Source organism: Mus caroli, unplaced genomic scaffold, assembly GCF_978045245.1.
Source record: "Mus caroli unplaced genomic scaffold, Mus_caroli_1 scaffold_14, whole genome shotgun sequence".
In the NCBI taxonomy this organism is placed as follows: Eukaryota; Metazoa; Chordata; class Mammalia; order Rodentia; family Muridae; genus Mus; species Mus caroli.
Window position 1 is genome coordinate 113,951,309 of NW_028227269.1, and position 27,037 is coordinate 113,978,345.

At 42.4% G+C, this 27,037-nt stretch overlaps 1 protein-coding gene across 3 annotated transcripts in view; it reads left to right on the forward strand.

Moving 5' to 3' along the window:
* Positions 1-9,650: 9,650 nt before the first annotated feature.
* Positions 9,651-27,037, forward strand: part of Ncapg2 (non-SMC condensin II complex subunit G2) — a 53,929-nt gene continuing 36,542 nt past the window's right edge. For 2 of the 3 annotated variants that reach the window (XM_085830722.1, XM_085830721.1), the window contains exons 1-9: positions 9,651-9,775; positions 10,072-10,184; positions 15,426-15,614; positions 16,114-16,228; positions 17,769-17,923; positions 18,454-18,588; positions 22,193-22,287; positions 23,684-23,753; positions 26,197-26,283. In XM_085830722.1, the coding sequence (XP_085686848.1) occupies positions 10,107-10,184; positions 15,426-15,614; positions 16,114-16,228; positions 17,769-17,923; positions 18,454-18,588; positions 22,193-22,287; positions 23,684-23,753; positions 26,197-26,283 (924 nt within the window). In that variant the 5' untranslated portion in view covers positions 9,651-9,775; positions 10,072-10,106. Of the gene's footprint in view, positions 9,821-10,071; positions 10,185-15,425; positions 15,615-16,113; positions 16,229-17,768; positions 17,924-18,453; positions 18,589-22,192; positions 22,288-23,683; positions 23,754-26,196; positions 26,284-27,037 lie in introns of all 3 variants that reach the window. The other variant, XM_085830723.1, reaches the window with a different exon arrangement.

Here is a 27,037-nt window from a genome sequence, read left to right on the forward strand (position 1 = left end):
GTGGTCCTCATGAATATCAGATACTAGAAGACAACAGAAGAAAGACAGGCATTTTTGTGGAGCTTGGTCATGAGAGAGACCATATTTGATATTCAGTGCACTGGAATGGGTAGGTCTGTCTTCAGAGAATGGCTGAGAGAAGTGAATTTAGGAGGGATCCAAGACTGGAAGATTTTGTGGCTTTACTGGGTTCTATGGTAGGGTCTAAGTCTCATGCACCAGGAGAGGAGTAGTGGCTCTGAATGATTTACTCTGGCATATATCGAGGGTTGTTAGGCTGCTAAAGCACTCAGGAAAGAATAAAACACTGAAAAGCAAGTGCTAATTCACTAGGCTGGCAGAAAACTATGTAGCTGAGACTGACCTTCAGCTTCTAATTCTCCTGCTGTAATTATAGTCATGCCCCACCACTTCCAATTTGATACTGGGCAATCCCTAGTATCAAAGTATCCAGGGCTTCATTCATTCTAGGCAAACACTCCAACTGAGCTATATCTTTATGTTGGACCGTGAAAGGCAGTCTGTGTTCTGGTTGAGTGAGGCTTACTCTGGAGACCCAGTAGAAAATTCTACAAGGGACGAACAGTAAGCTATGCTCCCAGACACAAACACCTGACACCACCAGGAGCCCTCAACTCCATTATCCTGTGTCCATCAGTCACCTAGGCAATGCCCCAGGCTCCTGATATTCTGGCTAGACTTCACCCCCAGTTACCTGGCTACTGGCAGGTATGCCTCGCCCCACGTTACTTGGCAACACTAAGGTAGCCCAGCCCACTATAAAAAGAGCTGGTTAGCCCCAACCCCCCGTTTCTCCTGTCTCTCTTAAGCTCTTGCCTCTCTTACTCTCACCTCTCGCTCTCCTTCTCCCTCTACTTCTTTACTCTTCTCTCTCTGCTTTTCTACAATAAAGCTCTAAAACCATGGACCGTCTCTGCTCACCAAGACCACCTGTGCTAGAGCAATGGAATAGGCCTTCCCCTAAAGAGCTGTGTCTAATATCCCGCAGGAAGGCCTCCCATCGTTTCCAGCTGCCAGACTGGACCATGGACTCTCGCCAATGCAGGAACCACCCAGAGCCTTCTCCCCCTGCCCCCTTCTCCCTTTGGCCTCGGGACTGACCAAGCTGCCCCCGAGGTCCCCACACATTATCAGCTCTACCTTGGTGTTCAGTGACATCCTGTGATGCCCAAGAGCTAGAACCTGTTGTCTCTGGACTCCGTGAGGCCCAGGGACTGGGAACTGCTCCTCTGCACCAACTTGAACTGGGGTTCTGTGGCTTCTCACAGCCAGACGCTTATCTGGCAGCGTGGAGAGCACGTGGCAGTATCCCAAGTCTGCCTGCCCAATGTCTCCGAGCTCTGGCAGGACGCGGGTCCCTCCCACCCCTTTATTTCCCCATGTCTGGCGCCTAACATCTTTAGCACTTTGATGGTCTGTTATAAGTAAATATCACAAAATTTGTGTCAAGGCATAGTTCTCATGGGGGATAATGATAAAAAGACAAATTCGGTGCTTTTGAAATTTGGGAATGCTTTAACTCTGGACAGTTCACTGATGGCATAAATGATAGTACAGTGCAGGTGAAAAGGATTAAGTTGTCCAAATAACAGCAAAGTACTCTTTCCACATGGACTATACTGTGTGTGTTTCTTGCAAGGAGGAAGACTGATTATGAAGAGTGCTCACGGAGTCTCTTTTAGAAGCCAGTGGCTACAGCACCAGCATGAAGACTGTCAGACTCAGAGGGTGGTGGGAAAAGCAAGCAGGAGCTTAGGTTGTAGAACTTGGTGGCAAATGCCTTTACCTGCCAAGCTATCTTGCAGACTCCTAGTAGTCTTAGTCAGGACAAAATCTGGGATCAGAATTTTCATAAGCAATTCATATGTTCTCAGCAGTTCTACAGTGATGACTTAATGTTTTCCTTAGGCTGTCTTGTTCTTAGACTTACACCATTGCTAAAACTATGCCTCAGCTTTGCAGTGGTCACCACAAGACACCCCGGAAGAACTTGAGTGGATTCAGGCTCATGTTTCTGATGATGTCTCCTTCAGCATTGAGGACTTCTCAAGTCAGGTTATAAAGCGTATGCTGGTTGATCTGTTCCAGTTGGAAGAGAATCTTCATGGTCCCTGCAAAGAAGAAATGGGGTTCTCAGGGGGCTTCTCCTCCCTGGATCTGTTATTATTGTCTAGCTTGTAATTTTTTGGTGGTTAGGGACCACGGATCCACCTAGACGGGTGAGTCCCCCTTCCAGGTGATGGGATCAGCACAACGACCTGGGGGTGCAGCTGAATCAACAGCCCCCATCAACACCCCAAGCCTCTTCCAGTGTTGCCATGGGCCTCAATGGGATGGGAAGTCGCATCTTCATTTTTTCCTAAACCTTTCCCTGGGGAAAACCCAGAGTTTATCATCTGAGCCATGATTACTTCATTGGAGGTTGCACATAATCAATCCCAGCTGGGATAACAGATCTCGGCCCCAGAGATTAATGGGAAGGCCCGGGATGACATATGGCTGTATATTTCCTGTATTTCCTTCTTTATCTTTCCACTTCAGCACCTTAGAGCTTTGTTGTGGATTTTAACTTTGGCCAATACCTGTTAGATTTGTCAAGGCTGGGGTGAGAGGCCAGGTGGCAGACCAATCACTGTGTTTTATAATAGTCACATCAGCCCCTGTATCAACCAAGCTTCGGAATGCCTTTCCATCAAGCCGTATTGTCATCATAGGTTTTTGTTTAACCAGTATGCATCAGAGGAACTAAAGCCTTGATCCCCTCTCTTAGGACTCTTATATTTGTGATTAGTAGGAAGCAATGGAAGTAACAACAGCTGAGCTATCCTCCTTCCTGTGGGGATGGTGACTATATTATATATTGCCTTGGCCATTACCTTAATCTCTCCTTGATAATTATTGTCTATAATACCAGGAACAATTTGCAGTCCCTGCATGGTAGCACTGCTTCTTCCCACTATCAGGCCAAACACATTTGGATAGAGGTCCGAACACTATGGTGGGTAGGGCCTAATGTCCCATTTCTGGGTTAGTACTGTATATGGGTAGCAGAATCCAGTCCTGCCCTTCAAGGGATTGCTTGACTAAATTCTGAAAGGGATTATGGTTGCTTGCTGGCATGAAGCTGACCACCCCATAAGCCTGTTTTGGCTTGTGTTGGTTCGGGGCCTGTGGCTGGTCCCTGCTCCTGTTTCCCTGATTAGGGAAAAGTGTGTTCCCTTGTATATCTGTCTTGGATCTACACTTATTAGCCCAATGTTTTCTGCATTTGCAATGTGGGCATAGCCCAGGCTATTTCACAGGCTGTCTCAGAGTTGACTCGTTTCCTGCCCTGCAATCTTTTGCAAAATGTCCAGGCTTGTCACACTTAAAACGGGCCTTTTTGTCTCTACTTGACAAGAAGTCTCTTACTGACTGTCCTTACATGGCAGCCACCATAGCCAAGCCCTGTTGATAGGAGGGCCCTATGTCAGAACAGTCTGATGTATCCAGTAAGGTCTGTCTTCTTCCTGAAGGGTCTAATGGCTGTTTCACATAGTCTACACTTGCCTCTGCATTACCAAAAATCCTCCCTGCTGTTGTCATCAGTCGATGAACAAAATCAGAAAATCGCTCATCAGGCCCTTGTCTGACTGCTGTCAAAGATGCACCAGGGTCTCCCTTTACCGGGAGTTTATGCCAAGCCTTTTTTGAATTTGAGCGAATAAACCTGGGTCATATTGCATCTGGTCATCACTTGAAGCGAATTGCCCTTCTCCCACTAAGGCATCAAAAGACCAAGCATTTACGCCAGGGCCAAAAAGTGGAAGTGGGTGGGTAGGGGAGGGGGGGGGAGTGTATTGGGGACTTTTTGGATAGCATTGGAAATGTAAATGAGGAAAATACCTAATAAAAAAAATTAATTCTAAAAAAAAAAAAAAAAAAAAGACCAAGCATTGCCTGTCTGAGCATTCCTCCTAGCCATCTCTCTTTACAATTCTCACGATACTCTGATTTCCAGATAAGATGGTCACCACTGCTAAGAAATGCTCTCACTAGGTCATCCCCAGGAGTCATCCACTCCTCTGTGGCAGATTCCAGGATTGCAAGAGTAAACGGAGCAGTGGTGCCATATTGTGACACTGCGTTTTTAAAATCTATTATGATTTGGAAATTGAACTCTGTGTGATGTCTCCAAGCAACCCCTTGAGCGTCGGTGATCTCTGATACAGGGAAAGCCTCAGCCTCTCCCTCCTCTGGGCCATCTGAAGCTGAACTAAAGCCAGAAGGCAGGGGCCGTCTTTGGACTCCGAGTTGAGGAACTTGAGGTCCTAGGGGATTTTCTCTGGTGGTTTTCCCCTCCTGAGATGTCTTCCTAGGCTTTAATTCTTGTAGCTGATTAAGTCCTGATACTCTTCCTCTAATTTTATTTGTTGTTTTAGGGCTGAGATTTTATCCTGCAATTCCTTTCTAGGGTCCAAAACAGCCATCCCTAGGACACCATCCAGGGGGTGCAAATGGAGGAGGTCTCTAAAAGGGAGGCCATTAACGATCCTGATTATTTGACCACCTCTTCCTCCAGGTCATCCCTGTCTGACTCAGAGAACGTATAGTGATGGGCAATTGCTACAAAGAACATTTCAATGCAGATTATGAAATCCTGTAGGCTTATGGCCACAGCTTCTGCACTTTGCCATTCCCTGGTATGCTTTGAAATAACCAACAAAACAATAAGTACTGCTTGCCAAGAGGAAATGAAAACCACGAGTTTCACACAGAGAAACTTGCTAACAGGTTGTATTGGGCTAAGCTTTTCCTTTAGGACTTTGTAAAACATCAGCAGGCAGTACATGACAAACAGTTGTGACAAATTGTTTAATATAACCAGGTGTGTCCAAGCACTGGAGAAACTAAAGTTTCTCTCATCACTTATTTCTTGCCCCATTTTCGTTACTATGACTCATCAGTCTCAATGCTGCAAGATCCTGTGGCAAACAAAGTTCATTTGTTCTGTCGATCCTTCTTCAAGTAATGTCCCTCACGGAGTCTCTCGTTCTTATTGTCCCTGTTCAGGTGCCAGGTGTCCTGGTCTGCAGGTCCAACAGGGTTTGCAAGAAATACAGTGGGGACTGAGGGGCAAGAGACGTGAAGAATGGAGGCAAGACAGTCTGTCTGATCAAGTCTCAAGTTTCTTTTATTGGAAGGCAACTATAGGTATATATGCACACGCTGGGGGAGTGCAGTAGGAGAAACTTAACCATAAGTCCAGGATGTGTAGGAAAAAAACCAAGATGTTATCAGAGTGTGTTCAGCTGTGGTGGGCTCCTTGCAAAACCATCATGCTAGGAAAACAAGTCTCTCATCAGGGTGGAAAAGTACCAACCTGAAAGTAAATAGCCCGAGATGGCTGCAGAGATGATAGCTGCTTTCTGCTAAGAGTCAGCTCCCAACATCTTTCCTCACCATTTTGTCCTTAGAAAGGACAACAACATAAGGGAAATTACAACCAGGAGAGGAAAGAATAGGACTTATTTTTGTGGCCATATGACAACCTCATCATTCAGGTCTTTCCCCACTCATGTCCAAAATGAATGGGCAGCCAATTCTGGAGACTCAGCCTTTCTCACCTCTGTTCCTCTTCCAAGGTCTTTCCACAGTCCGGTGCTTCCATCTCAAGGGAGTCCCAGAGCATGGCTTGTCTTTTTTGGGTCAGCAAAGGAACTGCAGAGTGTTGAGCCTGCTTGATTCTGCTTTTTCTTTAATTTTTGTACTCTGAGAATATGTTATCCATATCTGTGCTTTCTGAGATCTAATTTACTCTTAGAAACCACCAAAGGGAGAGAAATATTTTCTCCAATCACTTCCTAATTAGCCAAGAGTCATGAGCCTTTCACAGAATCAATGACTCATTGCTGGCTGGGTCCTGTGTAGTTCTGGATTCTCACAGAGGGCAGGAAACCTTCATAGCCACCCACACTGCAAGATTTCATCCAGAATGGCTTGAAGAACTCACTTTGGTCAGGACTCTGTTGGTTCCTAGCTATTACAAGTTTACTGTTTTTGCTCATTTCCAGGCACAATTATGATGAAATGGTAAATTTTACATATTTTCTTTCTTTAAAATAAAAATAAAGCTCCTTGTATATAGCTGAGGCTAGCCACATTCCTGCCTCAGCTTCTGAATACTGGAATTACAGTCATAAGTTACAACACACGCTTTTGTGTGACAGAATATATTTCTAGGTGAGTTTGTCAAGGAACTGTTAGCATTGGTGTCCTTTGGAGAGAACTGCTATGAGTCCTGGAGCCAGATTGCTTTATACCATTTGAATCTGAGTCAGGTAATTGCCTTACCTATGCAATTCAAAAATGAATATCCAGGTTTTGCCCTTCACATTTGGTCCATTATTAAAGATACTGCCATCATCGAAAGATAGTATTTTAGTCAATTTTAACTATTTCAGTCTGTTTTATAATTATTTGCTGTGAGATCCAATTTTAGCTCATTAGCCACAATGTAAGGTTTTAAGAACAGAGGTGACATCATACACTCTTTCAGAAGACTGGTCTACAATTTAGAGTGTGCTGGGCTTTGAGTTGTCGTGAGAGCTAGGTGACTAGCTCTGAGTTTTCAGAACTCACTGTTAAACTCATGATCCGTTTCTTAACAGGAAGCATACCAGTCAGGAATGGGAAAGTGAGTGAAGGTGGGGAGCAAGGCAGGGGAAGCCGATTTCTTTTGGACATGAGTCAAATCACAAGGAGGATGGCAGGAGGCTCAGTACAGTGCATGGCAAGGCCACGTGGGGGTCCAGCTTGAGGCTGGTTGCTCACACTTTGTAGATGAAACTGTGAGAGTGGTGAGGTGGGGGTGTCCAAATTCGAGGGGCTGTGGGGAACCGAGGGACTGTGGAAAGGGAGCTGGTCAGACATTAAGGAGCTCCTGTATGAAGAAGCAGTTAAGTGGTACAAATGGTAGCTTGCTGTGGGTGAATGGATCTGACTCTGTGGCTCTGCTAACTACCTCAAACTTCCTAACTGACCTGTACCCTCTCCCCACCATCATTTTATACTGTTGAGACTATACTTTCGCTATATCAGGTTAAATATAAGTTCATGGCTGGCTTTTCTTTCGTAGTAAACAGACATCTGTCCTATGTCAGGAAGGCTGGCTTCTCCTGGGGTAACATCTAAATCTTTTAAATTCAATCCAGGCAACAGAACTCATTCTAGACATTTGGAGCATGAAGTTCAGTAACCATTTCTGAAGGGACTTTCCAAGAAGTGGTAACAGTGACTTCATTTGGAGGAAAGCTGGCAGGGAATGGGGATTGGCTGAGGGAGAGGGAGTGAGTGGATCGCAGAGAGGCAGGAGGCCAGAAGCTGGGGAGAGAGATGTGGGTTGGAGGGCTGGCTTTGGTTTCCACGTGCAGGAAACCACAAACAAGAAAGGCCATGAGTGAACTTGGGCATAGGACCAGTCTGTTACCTAGCTATGGAGGGCTGCCCAGTCCCGGCAATGGGGCTAAGCATCATCTGCTGTTGAATCCGGGAAAGGACAGGTTGGGGCTGCCATCTTCCTCATGGCTCCCCTCCCACCCTCGACCCCAGTCTTCATCAGTTTTATGCTATAAGAAAGCTCCAGAGATGGGTGACTTATAAACAACACACAATTATTTTTTTTCTCATTTCTTAAGTTAGGAAGTCTAAGCTCAAGACACCCTTGGTGCCTTCTGTGATGAAGGCCCAGCCTCTTCCTAGGGGGGTCTTGACTTCACACTCCTTCGTTCTCTACCTCCTCTGGCTACCTCTACCACCACGCTCCAGCCTTCCTTTCTCCTCTCCACTGGTCCTCCCCTTTCCGCTCAGCCTCTTTAGCTTCCCTCCCCTCTCCTCCTCCTGCCTCCCCGTTTTCTCCTCAGCGTCCCCTTCTCTCTCTCCTACTACCATCTCCTTCTTCCCTCTATCCCTTGTCTCTTCTTGCTCTCCCTCCTCCGTCTGATGCGTGATGTCTCACCGAGCAGCTGGCAAGAAACACAGAAGCAACAGCATTGCTCCCAAGGAAGGTGGGTGTGTGTGGGCGGAGGGCCGGAAACACGGCCAGCAGCTCTGCGCCTGCGCATCCAGTGGGCGCGCTAGAGAGACTCCCGCCAGAGGCTCTGAGTCACGCCCAGGAGGCGGTGCTTGAGCCTTGGGGGTGGAGCCTGCCTGCAGAGCTGTGGGGGATATGGGCGTGGCCCGAACGGCGTCAGATCTCGTGAGAGCGGCGACTGGTGACGGGGTGGAGGGCGGGCGCGTCCGGGGTATACGCGGGCGTGTTTGAATCTGGTCCGAGCGCGGGAAACTATGGGTCTGTGGTGAGGTGAGCGCCGCGCGGTGAGTTGGGTGGGAGGTGAGTAGGACCGGGCGGCCGGCGACCGCGGCTGGGCGGCGGACACCGTCGCGGATCTCACGTCCGCGGCCGCCATCGGTTTCGAGCGCTTGTGGAGCGGGATCCCCCCCGGCTGACTGGGAAAGATCCCAGACCGAGAGGCGGGTCTCGCCAGGGAGGATCTCAGCCTGGAACCCGGGTTCACTAGGTAGGACCTCAGACTAGGACGACCCCGGGAGAGGGCCCGAATCTGACTGGCGAGGACTCCGGAAAATGACCTGCGCACAGTAGGGAGGCTCTCAGGCAAGGACCTGATGCAGACTACGGAGGACCGGGGACGCAGACCTGAGTCTGACTAGAGAAGACCCCTGAGAAGGAGCCTGGGTGAGTAGGTAGTACCAAAGACCTGCACCGGGTTGATTAGCGAGAACCCCAGCCCTGACCAGAGAATGACATGGAAGATCCTGGCACGGGGCTGGGGAGCCGACTAGGGGGGACAGCAGTGTTGACACTTAACTGGGGCCTGACGTGGTGGTGAAGACGCTGGATTTATTCTTGCACTGACATAGGGAGGAACCCGAACCTATACCTAGGACTGATCTAGGGAGCAACTTAGTTATGAACTAAGGAAAGAGAAAAATCTAAGATACTGAGTCACGGTTTGTAAGTCTAGCATATGTAGACATTATATGGCATACTAAGTTGCCAAAGACATGTACTTAAGTAAACAAAGTGACCATAATTAGTAAAGTGGTGATACTGGCAACCCACCTTTCCCTCTCCATTTTATTCATCACAAAAAAGTTATGGTTCACAATTCAGCCATTTGAATTGGGGAATGAAGTGGCTATATTTAAATTTTACTAATGTGAGGAGTTGTCAAATTGAGGCTATTTTCTACTTTTATTCAATTTAGGATAGGAATGTATATTGTGATTCACACTCACCATAATTAATGCCAATAATTCTCCATATTGCTGTATTTCTAAAGGTATGAGAGATTTTCAAATTTATTCTTAAGATGAGAAGACCTGTTGCAAATATCATTTGTTGTAACTGTATTGTTAGGTTTTTGCTTTGAATATGTCATTGTAGCACCAGGTGTAAAGGTAAAATAGGATGGCATTTTACCTGGGAAATCACATGTAGGAAGAAGAATGAGCAAGGTCCCCCGAGCTCTCATTATCCTATAGGTGTGCAGAGGAGGGGGGGTGCTGGAGTGGGGCACAGATGCACTGCCTAACAAGCTCCCAGGTGACCTCAGGGCTGTTTTTGTGGTTTTACTTCCAAGTCTCTCTCTTGAAAAACAAGAGAGAATTGTTGGGTGGGATCTTCTTGGAGGAATGGGACATTAGAAGTGGAGTCTGCAGAATTCAGATGTGGAGATGAGCCTGACTCTATTGCGTAAGTCAGGTCTTTCTTCCCAAGCCAGCTTCTAAAAGGCTAAAAGTAAGAGAAAGTAAGATTCCTGAGGCAGTTTTAATTTCTTGTTTCTTTCATTGTAGTTACATTGATAATTGGTGATAACATAGATGTTTTGTTTATAACATCATCAGATTTTTTTTCAGTTTATTGCCATTTTGTATCAGTGTTATAAACTGTCTTCTGTAGTGGTATAAAATTTCTTGAATGTTTGTATTAAATTAAAACTTACGGGACATTTTGCACATTTACGTTTTGGTCTGATTGTATCTTACTAGGGTTGTAAGGCTCCCTTAGAACAGTCACATCCGTCATGGAAAAACGTGAGGCGTTCATCCAAGCAGTATCTAAGGAGTTGGTTGAAGAATTTCTGCAGTTTCTTCAACTTGATGTAAGTTATGTGTTTTACTCTTATTGTAGTTTGACCCTGGATATTCTAAAATCGTGTCACCGAGTAAAATGCAGTTCTCTCAGTGAATGTTTATTTTTAAAAAGCTAGGTAAATTCTTTAGAATGAAATGGGGCTGAGTTAAAAAGTAGAAGATAAACAGAAGTTATCCAACGAGCCCATGGATCAGAAGGAACTCCCTAAGGCTAGGAGAAGGCTGGCTGTGTTTTACCCTGAAGAGTTTTGGCAGGTCGAGAGTGCAGTGATGGATGCAATGGACAAAGCAGGGATGATGGGAAGCTGAGTAACTTTTCTGTTGCTGGGACAAAACACCGTGATCAAAAGCAACTTAACAAAAAGACCTTATTTTTGGCTTATGGTTCCAGAGGACTGAGCCCATCATGATGGGGAGGCATGTCAGCGGGAGCAGGAGGCTGAGAGCTCATATTCTCAACTGCAAGCATATGCATAACAAACTTCAAGACGTTAGCACTATAAACCTCCCCAAACAGTGCCACCAACTGGGAACCAACTGTTCAAATACCGGAGACTGTAGAGAGCATTTCTCATGCATACCACTGCAGAACTTTTAGAAAGTTCAGAGTTTGTCCAGTGGGCAGACAGTGGCCAGTGTATAGACAGAGGAGCCAGAGTGGAGGGGAAGTTAGAACAGAAGACAGCGAAAAGATTGGCCTCTGAATGCTTGTCTGCCTGCCTGTACAGAACAGGTTGAGGGACCAGGCCAGGTAGGGAGAGTGTTGTGCTTATCACTGAAACTGGCTTTAGGTGGAAGTTGGAAGCCTTCAACTGCAGGGATAGATAGCAGTGTGTTTGGTTGGATATAGTGGTGAGAGAACAGCCTAGGTGTGGGGAAAAGATGACTGTTAATACGCATGTTCAGGGTGGTGGCCACGAGACAGATTGACAGTGTGTTTGAAGGTCAGAGCAGTCTAGACAAGAGATAGAAAGGTACTGTTAGCTGTAGGTGGGGGCTTCTGTTCTGGGACTGTGTGAGAGAGTGCATGATACAGGAACTAGAGTGGAGTAGAGTGGAGCTCTGCACTAGTGCTGTGATAGTTGGTCCTTTGTGCAGGAGGCCTGAGCCAACATGCCCAACCTATTTTGATTAAGGTTATTCATTGAAAATCAAAAGGTACAAGATTAGGGAAGGGTCTAATCATGAATTTATTGCTGGTAACATTTACAAAACTACTTTTCTAAATAAGACAAATGATCTCATAAATGGTCTTGTCTCAGGTCATACCATAATAGTGTTTATAGGAGCAAAATATAATTTATAACTGTGTAACTGTCTACTTTAGTGGAAGTGTGTCTTCTTGGTTTGTGTTAGAAATGTAATTCATCTGTATTTAATGCCCAAAGGCTGTTGTTTCGAGTCACACGCCACAGTTGAACTAAAACTAAAATGATCTGAGCTGGTAGTAAAGTAAGTTAATAATATTAAAAGGCAAGCAGAGAGCTGGGGAGATGAGTCAGTTTATGAAGTGCTTGCCATCCAAGCCTGAGAATCATCTTTGTAAAGGCCAGGTCCCATTGGCATGCCTATAATCTCAGCACTGGGAGGTAGAGACAGGTAGATTTCTAAAGCTTGATAGACAGTAGTCTTTCTAGTCAGTAAACTCTAGGATCAATAAGAGATCCTGACATCTAACATCAACTATGGTCTTCATACACATGCACAGCTGTACACACACACAAATAGAAAGAAATGTAGTAATTCAAGGGCACATTAGTGACCTACTGAGAATGCATCTTTTTAAAGTCCCTTCATAATAGCAGTCTATTAGTGTTGAGTCTCTGTGGTATTGCGTGGCAGCTAGCAGATATCTTGGTGAAATATTTATTAGTCTTTTTTAGTCTAGCATTAGTGAGCTTTGTTTATACTTAATAACTTAATGTAACCAGACATCATGAAGCTTGACAATATAAATTTATGTGTCTGTATTAGAACTGTACATTGTTAAGTTTCATCAAGTTGAATGTTATGGAGTGCCATTTTCTATAATGGCAGTTTCAGTACTTTAACCTGATAGGAGCTAAGGAAAAGATGCACATCAGTTTGAGGCCTGTTGGATGAGTTTCTCCAACTTGGTGAATCACTGAGTTTTGACATGTGCATTGTTAACAACCACCACCTTGCAGCATTGGTGATAACCAGAATGGTGGGCATGATGGTCTATACCAGCAATTACAGCACTCAGAATTCTGAGGCAGAAGAATCATGAATTGAGGCCTGTTGGGTTTGTGGTCAGTCTGGGCTAAAAAGAAAGACTGTCTCAAGTAAATAATCCACAGAGGTTATTGGAGAAAATAGGGCTAGAGATACAATACTAAAACATTTTGCCTAAGACACATTAAAGATAGGACCCTAATAGAATACAGTAGCACACATTAAGTTATTAAAAACAAGTGCTCTGGTGCTGTGAAAAGACACCATGACGAAGGAGACTCTCACAAGGACAACATTTAATTGGGGTTGGCTTACAGGTTCAGAGATTCAGTTCAGTTTCATCAAGGTGGGAGCATGACAGCATCTAGGCAGCTGGGGTGAGAGTCTTATAGCCCACACCAACAGTGACACACCTACGCCAACAGGGCCATACCTTCTAATAGTGCCACTCCCTGGGCCAAGCATATGCAAATCATTACATATGGTAAGTAAGATGCTTTCCCTGGAGAAAGATTGGGAGTTTATAGTTGGAAGTAGATGACCAGCTTACACAGCCCCTGCCATTCTTATGGGGGAAAGAACAGAAAAGCAGAAAAGAGAAGAAAAAGACAAACTAGCCTGAGAGGCATGTGGAACATTAGTGCTTAAGAGTGCAGTGCAGTGGGCTTGGGAGGTGGGGGAGCTGTGGTCAATAGACTGGTGGAGCTAATGATTTTTTGTTGTTAAAGAAAGTACCTTTGTTTTAGAAAAATACACCCTGAGGGAGTCACATGCCTATAACTAACTGTCGTAAATGATTCCAAAACAGAGAATGATTCTAGGGTAAAGAATACAGTAATTGGTAACCACTAAGTACACTGTGAATTCTTCTTATGTGTGCTTGAACTTGTGTGTATGTTTATTTAACAAGGGGTGCACATGTGGAGGTCAGACAATGGCCTCAGGTCTAGGTCTTCGGATGCCTTCCATCTTTTGTCTGAGACAGGATATCTCAGTCTGGAATTTTGTCACAGAAGCTCTTGTAGGTGGCCCAAGAGCTTCTAGACAAAGATCCTCTTATCTCTTGTTACCTACCTCAAAAAGCAGCAATTACAGAGTCAGGTTGCCATGCTCAGGTTTTTAAATGGATCTGGGGATCCAAAGGTGGATCTTCCATGTTGACTTAACCATTTGAGCTATTTCCACAGCCCTGTACATTCTTGAAACTTAAACATGTAATTAGGTTTCATTATGGTATTTTTCACGTTAGTTTGTTGTTTTAATTTTTCTCCACACTCTTTCCTATCTCCTGCCCCCTCCCATATGCTTCTATACAGTAGCTTCCTTTCTGCTTGTATGTCATGTGTGTACTTTTCCCATGTTTTTCCTTACCCAGCACCACTTTTGCCCCTCATGGTCTTTTATGAAGTTTAATAGCCTATATCCACTTTCACACCCACTTTCACATGGACATAGTACATGGAAGTATTAAAACTTGGGCTCTGCATATGAGAAAGTACAGGCAATTTTTCGATGAATCTGGGTGACCTTAGTTAATCCAGTACTCTGTAGAGCTATTAATTTTCCTTCAAATTTCATTTTTCTTTTCCAGTGATTGAAATTCCATTGTATAAAATTACATGAAGATCCTCAAGACATGAAACTTTGAGCACTAAATACAGTACATTTATGTTTGAACAGTTGGCACAATAATGTCCTTTATAGTCATGCTTTTCCTGATCCAGGATCCAGCCCAGTGTCAGACTCTGCTGTTAGCTGTCACATCTCTCTCTCTCTTTTTTTTTTTTTTTTTTTGGGTTTTCGAGGCAGGGTTTCTCTGTGTAGCCCTGGCTGTCCTGGAACTCACTTTGTAGACCAGGCTGGCCTTGAACTCAGAAATCCGCCTGCCTCTGCCTCCCGAGTGCTGGGACTAAAGGCGTGTGCCACCAAGCCCGGCAGCTGTCACATCTCTTAATTGTTCTGTAATCTGGGATTGTAGGAGACCGCTCTGGCTTCCTGTGCTTGTCACAAAACTGAAAGGTTGTAGGTGTGGGTGACTCTTTTTGTATTCTTTTTTCTATTAGCCAATTCAGTCAGATCGAGTGTCTCAGAAGGAACTGCTTGGAAGTGTTAGGGCCTTTCAGGACAGCCTTGTTATATGGGGGTCATTTGGTGGGTGAATGAGTTGGGTGCTCATGACTTATCCTGGTAGCTTTCTGCTTTCTCCTTGTAACTATGGGCTCTCTGAGGAAACACATAGCTGTGGATGACCTGCCTCTAAGCACACTTGTACCTGTTTGTTTTAGTATCTGTGGATAGTTCTTACTAGAGTCTATTACTGTGATGACTATCAAATTGTCATTTGTGAACTCCATATTTCTTTATTTTTATTCATTGGTGCCCTGCAGCATGTCAGTGCTATTAATGAATGATTTGAGTTCTATTAATTTATAACCTCAATGATACTAATTTATTCCATAGGCTATAATCTATTATTGTCACTATACTTGAGCCTCAATTGTTCCAGAGAAGCTGCTAGAAAGTCCTTTTAATTGGGTTGCATATGTTTGACAGTGCCTGTTCTTACTCTCTGAGAGAGATATGGTCAGTCTGCCCAAAGTGAGAAGAGAGTCCAGTAAGCCAGGGGCATGGGGAAGGACTCAGTGGTTCAGGGAAAGGGTGCTGTGTAGGGCTGAGGAGCAGATGACATGAAGGGTCTGTTGGTAGGACAAAGAACTGGAAGGAAGGGAATCTGACCCTTTTCGGTTTTTACCTCCAGCATACATTGGTACCCAATGACAGGCCTGGGGATGGTGGGCATTTGAATTGGTTTTAGGAATTTTAAGGGGGTGAAATTTTAAATTTTAACTATCCAGTCTTAAGAAGTAGAGGAGAGATTTGATGCTTTCTGTTTGATGATTCTGTACTTTTTCCTTATTAGGAAAGGATTTTGAAAAAGCTGGCCAAATGCTTAAACACGTAACTAATTTTGTACTTAAACTTTTCTATTAATACCAGTATAAAAAGAATAAAACTAAATTTTCATATTTTGTGCTTTTAAAAATATTTTACAGAAAGATTCTTCTAGTCCTTTCAGCTTAAGTGAACTACTAGATGAATTATCAAGGAAACAGAAAGAAGAATTATGGCAAAGACTGAAGGACTTACTAACAGAAACATTGTTGGAAAGCCCTGTGGACAGGTGGCAGACAGTGGAAGACGAGGGTGCAGATGATATGGAATCAGAGCACAGTCCAAAGATGGTATTTGTCTTTCAAAAATAAAAATTTTCTTCTTTGCTGCGTTAAGAAAAGATTGTTTATTTGAACAACTGAACATTCTTTTTGAGACAGAGTCTCACTATTAGTCCTGGCTGGCCTGGAACTCACATGCAGACCTGGCTGGCCTCAAACTCAGAGAGGTCGCCTGCCTCAGCTTCTTCAGCACTGGGATTCAAGGCATGTGCCACTATGCTCAGTTCAATAGTTGAACATTAAAGTTAAGAAAATGCAATATGCCAGTTCTGTAGTTTTGTTCATTGTGATTTTTACCTGCTGCCCAGTCCTGCTATTGCTGTTCTACTGCTCAATGCTATGATTCTCTTAGGACATTTGACTTATATTCAGTTTTAATCTACCTTTTAGAAAAAGCTAGAGGTAGCTTCATTTTTGAAATTTAGTAACTATTTGATTTTTTTAAAAATAACTTGAGTGTTACAAGATCCTCATTTTAACTCACTTATGTTTTAATGTTTAATTTTAGAGAAAGAGCATAAAAATAATATGTGCAATTGTGACTGTAATTCTTGCTTCTGTATCTATAATAAATGAACATGAGAACTATGGAGCCCTCCTGGAGTGTGCTGTTATATTGAATGGTAAGTGGCCTATTCAGTAGTGGACACTAACATGGCACCTTTTAAAGGGAAGTCACCTATGTTCATGAGCAGGGCAGCAATCTGAAACAAGAATTTAAAGGCATTTCTTTGCACTCAAGTTCTCAAGGGCACCGTGAGTTAGCCAGGCTCTGTTCCAGTGTTGCAGAGGACGATCTGGGATCTGAGCCTGCTGGCTGCTGTTACTTACAGGTTCTTCAGGACAGTGTGCCTGGACTCACAGGACTAATATAACAAGTGCCTGTTTGAAGGGACATGTCTGACTACAGCGTTCTTAATTTGTGCTGTTGCCACAGAGCCCAAGAATCTGTGTCACTGAATTTCTTGTTAAGGATGACCATGGTCTCTGGAGTTGTTGGTTCCCGTAGTTCTTGTTTTCTTTAACTGAGCCCTGCAAAGCTGTCTATGAAACAGGTACACTTGCCTGAAGTAATGAAAAACCTGGTAAGAAAATATTTACACACAAAGTTATTTTATAGATGTGAAAGCAATGTTAAGGATTTTATAGAACTATCTTCTGAGCACTTGTTCATGTGGGTGTTGTTTCCTGGGACACATTTACAAGTTCTCAGTCTTAACATCGCTTGGGGTTCTTTATGTCTTTAGGATGTTGCTTTAGTCTGATTTCTTGAAATTAGCCTATTTTTTCTTTTTAAATATTTTATATTTTTAGTATGTTTTTAATCTAGTCCCTTCCAGCTACTCTCCCTCTAACCCTCTTTCTTTGTTACTCTCCAAGTTGATAGTATATTATTATTATTATCATCATCATCATCATCTTAAATTACCCCAGGCAGTATAGAAAGACATTTCTATATATACTTTGTGGATTTTACTACCCGTTTATTTATAGTCTCCAAATTGTGGTAAAATGAGTACTGTCATGGTAGTTGCTTTCAGACTCATAATTACTAGGAGCTTTATGTGTGTATAACGGTAGTCAGGCATCTGTGGGTAGTTATTAGCATATTATTAACAATTATTGAGCTTATGTTTCTAAAAGCAATAGTTTTTATATTCACTATGTTATTTGCTTTGATTTTTTTTTCCATCTTTGAGCCTAGATCTGTGAAGCTACCACATTGAGCTTGTAGTGGATTGGTGGTCAGAGCCTGTCCTGGTGGGGGTAGAATTGTAGTGATAGCAAGATGTGTTAGTATGAGGCTTCCAGGTCTAAAGTTCTCTGTTTTGTAAGTATTGGCATTCCATAAATGATGTTTATTTGGCAAATTAAACTGATATTTGCCTAGCTAGGCCTTGTACTAAGTCATAGTACTCTGAACTTTTGTGTATATGAGTGTCCTATCTGCATGTATACCTGTGTGCCAGAACAGGGAGTCAGATCACATTATAGATGGTTGTGAGCCACCATGTAGTTGCTGGGGATTAAACTCAGGATCTCTGGAAGAGCAACCAATGCTCTCAACTGCTGAGCCATCTCTCTAGGCCAGTACTCTGTACTTTTGAGTCTCAATTGGTAATATGTTGCTTAATAACAGAAAACATTTGTGCTGTGTTTTAGGTATTTTATATGCATTACCTGAATCTGAACAAAAACTCCAGAACTCTATTCAGGATCTGTGTGTCAAATGGTGGGAAAGGGGCCTTCCTGCCAAGGAGGACATGGGAAAGACTGCATTTATCATGCTGCTGAGGAGGAGTCTGGAGACCAAATCAGTATGTTTCCTTTCTTCAGGATATACTTTGTGAGGTGGATTAGGTAGAAGGGTTGGATTCTATAACTTCCCAGCCTAGGTGTTTCTTACAGCGATGTGTAGAGGTCCAAGGTGGGAGCACAATCCAGACGGAGATTGAAAATTGAACTTTTTCTTCCATGTTCTTTTCTAAGGGTGGATACTCTTCTTTGTCTCTCTTCATGGTGAAAGGCAGTTACTCTGCCTGTCTTGTTCCTTGTTACGCAGTGGGAAGGAAGCAGGCGTGCAGGAAAGGCCAAACTTTCTCAGACTAAGCTGTGCCAGTGGGTCTTTCTGAGTTATTGAGTAGAGGGCGGGAGGAGATACCTGTGCCCCTGTGGTCCTTGGAGAGATATACATACTCTAGAGTAGGACTGAGCAGGTAGTCAGGGAGTATCCTGGATAAAAGGCAGGCATGATTTAGAATTCTTAAGGAAATTATCTCACATTGCTATGAAGTCCTTATAAAGGAAAAGAAAGTACCTGAAACTCGTGTGTGCCATTCATTCACAGGGGGCAGATGTGTGTCGGCTGTGGCGCATCCATCAGGCTTTGTATTGCTTTGATTATGATTGGGAGGAAAGTAGAGAAATTAAAGATATGCTACTTGAGTGCTTCATAAATGTTAATTACATCAAGAAGGAAGAGGTAAGTTATAGCTGGTGTTTGCTAATTTGTGTATTTTTTTTCCTACCGTTCTATCACTAGATAGGAGAGAAGGAGGATAGAGAAGGGAGAGAGAGCTAGAGATCTCTGAATCTAATTTTTTTCCATTTTTTCTTCTTTGAGCACTACTACAAACAAACCACAACCAACCCCCCCAGATGAGCACCAACCATCCCACCACACATTTATCTGGGCCCTAGCATTTAAATACCCTCTGAAAAGTTCCAAGAATTCCAATTGTCACACAATTGCAGACACTATCTGCAGCTGGCAAAAAACACACCTCTGCTAGAGCCTGAGGTAAATCACAGTGGCTATAGACAGTTGGAAGCAGCTGCATATCCCAAACCTAGCATTAAAACAAAAACATATTCTTATAATATTTCTGTTTCTTAAACAAAAATTCCAGAATTAGTAGGTTTTTTGTTGTTGTTGTTGTTTCTTTGTTTTTTTGTTTTTGATTTGTTGGTGGGATATTAATGGATGCTTTCCTTAAATTCATGTGGCTGTTGTTTGTACTATGCTGTTTTGTGCAAAGGTCAGCAGTAAGAGCTTGTACTAAGCTGGGCATGGTGGCACATGCCTTTAATCCCAGCACTCAAGGGGCTAGAAAGCCAGTTCCAAACAAAGAAACGATGTCTCAGGGAAAAAAAAAGATCTGTGAGCTCACTCCCCATCAGTTTGATTTGGATGGCCCTTATGGAGCACATCCTGCCTTATTTTTATCGTTAAACTGGATGGAACTATGTATCAATAAATTTGATTTACAGATATTTACATACATTTACATATATGTATATCATACATGTAGAATCACATATATAATGTTTTATATACATATATAAACACATATGTAAATGTAAGAAAGTATGTCCCTGTGGCTAAGTTTTGCTCTCTTATTTCTACAGGTTATTTGTGTGTGTGTGTGTGTGTGTGTGTGTGTGTATGTGATCTTAGAGTTGTAAAATACTATGTCTAAAAGCAGCCTTGGGAGGAAAGGATTAATTTCAACTCTGATCACACTCCATCACTGAAGGAGGTCAGGGCAGAAACTCAAAGCAGGAAGCTGGAGGCCAGAACTAAAGCAGAGGCCATACCAGAATGCTGTTTACTGGGCTGCTTCCCATGGTTTTCTAAGCCTGCTTTCACTTTCCTTTTGTTGTTGCTGCTGCTCTTGTTTTGTTTTTTATTTTTTGAGACAGGGTCTCTATTATATATAGCCCTTGCTGTCTAGTCCTTAACATAGGTTATTGCTCTCTTAATATTCTTACTTGAAATGTGTTCGTTTTTGAGAAAGGATCTTTCCACATAGCCCTGGCTGGCCTGGAACCTTCTATATAGACCAAACTGGTCTTGAACTCACAGAAATCTGCCTGCCTCTGCATCACATGTAGTGGGATTTAAACTCATGCACCGCCAAGCTTTGCTTAGCCTGTTTTCTCAAACCATCCAGGACCACTTGTCTATGAGTAGCACCACCCATAATGTGAGGGCCCTCCCACATCATTCATTAATCAAGAAAATGCCCCATTTGCTTGGATATATGGCAATATTTTCGTTTTTGTTTTTTTTTTTTGTTTTTTTTTCGAGACAGGGTTTCCCTGTATAGCCCTGGCTGTCCTGGAACTCACTTTGTAGACCACGATGGCCTCAAACTCAGAAATCCACCTGCCTCTGCCTCCCGAGTGCTGGAATTAAAGGCGTCTGCCAACACGCCTGGCGGCAATTTTTTCTTAATTGAGGTTTCCTCCCCTCAGATGATTCTAGATTGTATCAAGTTGACAAAGTACTAATCAGCATGGGGTTGGGGAGAGTGTGTGTATTCTGAGATTTGAACTCAGAGCCTCGTGCATGCTAGGTAAGTGCTTGGTTACTAAGCATCCCCTGGCCACATGATTGTGTTTAATTGGCATATACACAAAAATTATCACAACACATCTCCATTTATCTTTTCACCATTCAGGAAAACTAGTGAGGGGCTCTGACCTCTTGTTTGAGTACCCATTGTGAGCCAGTCCAGTCCCATGAGAGAACTGAACAAGTTCAGTTCATATGGCCAGTTTCAGTTAAGATGTTTCTCACGTATAAAGAGCCATGGACTAGAGAACTTATGAAATAAAAAGAATGTGTATTGTCTTAATACCTTTTTATATTTATTATATACTTAAGATAAATGACATTTTATAGGTACTTCTTTGTACCAAGTAATTTTTGGGCTAGGGCTAAAAGCTTGTCTAGCATATATGAGGTCTTAGATTCAATCTCTAGTCCTGCCAAGTTTTAAAAAAATATATAAGTAATAGTTTATTAACATGGTTTCTAGAGATTAGTTCTGTTATATGAGGTCATTGTATAGTGGCTATTGAGTGTGGATTGTGTGCCCTTGGTGGGGTGCAGGGTGACCATAATACAGTGTGTTTGGGACATGTCTCTCAAAGAGACAGCTTCCAAAGAGTCCTCCCACTAAACCATCAACCGAAGAATGCACATGGTGGGAATCATGGCTCTAGCTGCATATTTAGCAGAGGATGGTCTAGTCGGACATCAATGGGAGGAGAGGCCCCCGGTCCTGTAAAGGTTCTATGCCCCAGTATAGGGGAATGCCAGGGCCAGGAAGCAGGAGTGGGTAGGTTGTGAACAGGGGGAGAGGCAGGGGATAGGGCTTTTTCAGAGAGGAAAACAGGAAAGGAGATAACATTTGAAATGTAAATAAAGAAAATATCTAATAAATAAAATGAAAAAAAAAAAAGAGTATTCCTTAGGGTCTCAGTCCTCAGCCTGTAGAGCATACATGGTTAGTACCAAGTTCTTTAGCTCCACTGGAAAAGTCTGCCTCTAACCCTGCCTATTGTGTAGAGGGCACGCACTCTATAACCTCAGTGTTTCTTCCATAGCCAGAGCAGCAGGTGTTGTTTCAAACTTCTGGGAGGAGCACATGGCATGGTTTGAGTGAAGCAGCAGCATCAGTCAGTGGTGCAGGATGTGTGTGGAGAGGGCCACTTTCCTCATGCAATGGTTACCATCATTATTGGAAAGATGTCAAGCACAAGGCTTTCACCTTCATCTCCAGGATTGTTAGGTTGGTGAGAATAAAGAGCTTTATGATAGGGTCAAACAAAGATTTCAGGAATTTTTAGTTTTACATTACCCACTGTCCATGATAGCTAGATTGAAGTTTTTATGGACCTGTGGTGGAACTCTGTATGGCTCTGTCTCTGAGCTCCTTAAAGACAGATGTTCAGTGCAGCTGCTGCTCTACCCAAGGGAGGAATGTCTGTGAGCCCACAGGTCTCTGATGTTAGGAGAGCCACTGTAGCACTTCCCAGTTCAACCCCTGTGCAAACTTGCCAAGTGATACTGACTTGGGCTTCATTTTTATAAATAGCTGACTTTGGATGTATTAAATAAATACTTGTTCGTATTAGATAGTTTTGTTTAGTTGTAGTTTTACTACAACTAAATGATGTTTGTGTGGCCAAGCTGACCTTGATCTTGTCATATTCTGTCTCAGCCTCCCAAGTAGCTAGGATTACAGGTGTGTGCTACCATGCCCAGTTTATCCTCACTTTTTTTTTTTCATTTACAGGGAAGAAGATTTCTTAGTTTTCTCTTTAGTTGGAATGTAGACTTTATTAAAATGATCCATGAGACCATTAAAAACCAGTTAGCTGGATTACAAAAGTAAGTATTAGAGGTCTGACTTTAAAAGGTTCTCTTGGCTTGTTTTAAAAGTTTTGAGTGTGCACATGTGTGAGGTGTGTGTGTGTGCTCATATGTGTATGTGTGCATTAAGACAAGGTCTTGCTATGTAGCCCGATCTGGCCTGTCACTACACAGCAGTCTAACTGCCTTAGCTTCCCCATTGCAGTTATGCATCACCACCCTGTTTATATTAACATAATTGGGAGCTTTAGAAATTATATCTTATGATTCACTACTGTATCATTAGGTAGTTTTTTTTCCTCTAATAAAGCATTTTTCCTGTAGTGATTGAGGTTTCATTGGGTTTTGTTTGTTTGTTTGTTTGTTTGTTTTTGTTTTTTTGGGTTTTTTTTTTCCAGTTTTCCTCTTTTTCCCCTTGGGGGCTGTGTTTGCTGCCCAGGTTGATCTCCAGTCTCTGGGGTCATGTGGCCCTACTACCTCACTCTGGAACAGAAAGCAGTGGTAGTTTTTTAGACAGATATATGTCTTACAACAAAGCCCAAGTTGTTAGTATTCAGAGAACATTTTGAGTATAGAGTACACCATCTCATTTAGTATGGGCTGAACTGTGTGGTTGTGGTGCGTAGCCCTGTGGTATAACTAGGAAGAACTACAGTTAGGAAGTTCTAGCCCTAGTACTTCTTTTATTCAGCAGTCAGACTGCCATGCAAATCATGTATATTTGCTTAGGTGCTTTTTGTTTTGGATATCATTCCTTACTGCGGAGGTTGGCTACAGTTACTAAGTCCCTTAATGTTAGGTAGCCATGTAAGCACTGAGTGGGGATTTGGTTCTAGTTTGAATGCAGAGTTCTTGGTATAGTCTAGATTGTTTCCTTTGTAAAATGTTTGTGCTGAACTAATTTTTTAATGTAGATGATTTTAAAGTTTATTTGTTTGTGTTTTGGAGGGTTGTAAGTGTGGGTGTGAGTGTGCTATTATATGTGTGTTTGGGGGGAAGAGGTGTGAGTGTGGGTATCCCATGGTACACATGTGGAGGTGAGAGGACAGCTTGTAAGAGTTCTCTTTTCTCACCAATCGGGGTCCAGGCATTGACAGGTCATTTAGCTTGGTCAAGTGCATTTACCAAGTAAGCTCTCTCATCAGTCTATATTTGAAAATTTGTGACTATAGAATTTACTTCTGGGCCTATGTTGTCAGGATTAGGGTAACATTGACTGAGGAGGAGTTTTTATTCCAGCCTCTTCTCCCCAGTTTGGTCTCTTCCTCTTTCCATTTCAGGTAGGTAATATTGCAGATGGTTTATAGAACCATATCCTATTATCAGTTTCCTTTTCCTAAGGCAGGAGAATAACTGAAGTGTGGTATATGGTAAAATTATTTAAACATGTTTTAACATCTCTTTTTAAAAATAGGTCTTTGATGGTACACATTGCAGAAATTTATTTCAGAGCTTGGAAAAAGGCTTCGGGGAAAATGTTGGAGGTATTTTCATTTTATTTAACATTTACTGTATTCTAGTTACTTAAATATCCAAGGGTGGGCTATTTAAAACTAGTGCCTCGTCTACCTGAAAATAAAGCTGTTAATCATGCTGTAGAAGTATGACAGGCTGAGTCATTGAGGCCCATGTGTTGAGGCACAGTCCCATCTATCACCTTGCTGGGATGTGCAGTTTCAGAGAAGTCAGTGGGTTTTGTGTTCCTTATTTTGTTGTCTATGGGCCTAGACTGTCTAGTTACCTCTGGTTGTTGGGTTTCTTGGATGTGGCTAGTCAAAGGGTACCTCTGCAAGATGGATGTACTAGGCTTAACAAAATATATTAAGTAATTTAACCAGTTTTTTAAATTTTTTATTCTGGCTACTTGAAAGTGAAAAGCTACATTTGTGATTGGGTTCTCTTTCCATGGATGGTGCTGTTCAGAACCCTCTAGTGCCTCCATAGGTTATGTTATCTTAAGAGGTCCGTGACATTCACTTTGAGCACAAATAGCCCTTCCCAAATGCACTGCATATGTTAGGGAGATCTAGCTTTCTCATTCACAGTCCGCATTAAACATCCAGAGACCTGTCAGCTGTGTGTCATACCATTGTCTGTTTCTTTCTTCTATATTTCCAAAGGCTAGAACTTTTTCTCTTCGATCCAAAAGTATTCTTCTCTCTGACTGTTCTCTTTGGAGAATTGACAGTAACTAGTGCAGGTAGGAAGACTTCCACATGGTGTCTAGTGCAGGCCAGTCCACACTGCCTTTATATCTGCTTACACTTGGTCTTTATTGCTCATATTTGCCATTTCTTTCATATCTAGAGATCAAAAGTTACTGTATTCCCCTTTAACACTTTTAATAAACTAGTTTAAATGTGTGGTCATTTTAGTAAAAGGGCAAAGCCAGGACATTATTCGCCATTGTTTTGTTTGCTTGGTTTTCTTTAATTAAGTTATTTTAATTATGTGTCTATGCAAGGGTTTATGTATGTGTTTATTTACATTGAATTTCAGGCCTCTGGAGGCCAGAGACATTGAATCCCCCTGGAGCTAGAGTTACAGAAAGTTGTGAGCCGCCTTACATCATGTGTGCTGGGAATTGAACTTGAGTGCTCAGGAAGAGCAGTACTCACTCTTAGCTACTGAGCCATTTCTCCAGTTCCCCTACCTCCTGTTTGTTTGTTTGTTTATTTATTTATTTATTTATTTATTTATTATTTTTAATTTAGCTCTTGAAGTCATGGTCCTCCTATTTTGGCCTTCTAAGTGCTAGAATTACTGGTTTGCTTCATTGTGCCTAGCTTTTAATTCATTCTCATATATATATATATGTGTGTGTGTGTGTGTGTGTGTGTGTGTGTGTGTGTGTGTGTAATTCCTACATACATAGATGTATATATTCTTTTTTTACATTATTTATGCTTTATATTTGTGTATGCATGAGTGTGAGTGCACGTGTGCTGTGGTAGAAGTGGAGGTCAGAGGACAGCTCTCAGGAGTCAGTACTCAGGTTTTCTGGCTTGGCTGCAAGTGCCTTTTATTCACCAACAAAAAGTTGCTCTCATGGCTTTGCTTATTGCTCTCCTCTTTAAGTCTGTGGCATTGATGTTTTGTTATAGGAGGCACCTGTAGATGGGAATGCCATATTCTAATAGTTCCAGTTTAGTTCCAGTTTGTCTTTATGTAACTTCCAGAACATATGGCATAGTTCCTGTCTCATCATTTGTCAGATAGGATGTTACCCCACATTCAGAGATTTATCATTAACTTCAAGGAAGGTAAAATTTCAAGATGATATTGATAGCCATATTTATGTCTTTGCCTAAAGACGTGGCATCCTTGCACTCTGGAGTTTAGGGTAACACATAGTCTCAGTTGGGCCCAGCTTTTCTTTTGTTTTACCCTGTGGCTTATTTTCATTGGGAGTTGTCAAAGAGTCTCTCACACACTTCTTTCCTAGCACTTGGCAGAGGTACCCCAGAAGATTTCATGTCAGTCTCTGGAGTTCTGACCTCTACCGTAGAGGTAGCTCTACTGTGGGTTTTGTTTTTGTTTTTGTTTTTGTTTTTGAGAGGTTCTTGAAACAGGTTGAAGCTTGTGTTGTTCCCAGGACAGTATAAGTTTTTTGAGATCTCTGTCTGGCTTATGTATACTTCTTTTCCTAGTGTCTGTATTTTGTCTGATGTGAGCTGTTTTCTAATGATTGTGGGGGGAGCTTACCTTGCTACATTACTCAGATTCCCTGTTCCATTAAATAAAGTAGAAGTAGCTAAATGTATTCTTTATATATGGAAACTAAAGGAATAGATACATAGTAACAGCTCTGACAGAATAGCAGAGGTTTTCTGAATTAGAGGAACAGATTAGGTGCTGCTGTATGGGGATTCTTGCCTGCCTCTCTGCCTGTTTGATGGATGCTTGTCATTGCTCTTGTTGTTTCAGACCATTGAATATGACTGCATCCAGGACTTCATGTTCCATGGCATCCACCTTCTAAGGAGGTCTCCAGTGCACTCCAAAGTCCGAGAGGTGAGGGAGGCACCTCTAATCTACCAATTGTGAGCAGTTGCTGTTGAGATCCTATTTCAGCCTTTCTATTTGTGAATAAGTGTTTTGGCTAAGTTTAAAAATTCACAATTTCACCCCATCAGTCAAAGGAATTTCTTAGAATCTTGGTATTTGGTGTTTTGGCAATTTGTTCTGCTACTGGCTCTGTGGTAAGGAAAGAAATGGTACGCTGTCATTATCCAGCCAGGACTGTGTGCTTTAACTTTATGGGGAGTGAATTGTGTTTCACTTTTAAGCTGCTTAAAGTCTTTCTGTGAAGTGAGAACATCATCTATACCAAAACATGGTAATACTGTACTTAAAAAACAAAATCTAGACCATCAATGAAACTCATGAAAAGAAACAATCAGGCTGAGTGTGATGGGGTCTTTTTGTAATTCCTTTGATCTGGAGGCTGAAATGGGAGGATCATGAATTGGAGGATGGCTTAAGAAATGTAGTACGAGACATTTTCTAGAATTAAAAAAGAATGAAATCGTCCATCAGAAAACCATGAGGAATGGATTCCAATCATAAGGCAAAACTGATTGTTTCTGGGTTCAAGGACTTGTACAGAATTGTGGGTGATTCTGACTATCAAAGAAAATGCATGGTCTATTTGTAATTTATTTTAAGTTTTGGGAAGACCCTGATATCTCAATTAAGCTAGTACTATAAAGAGTATTGAGTAGACTCCTGTTCCTTATGAAACCCTAAGATAGAGAGCTGGTGCAGT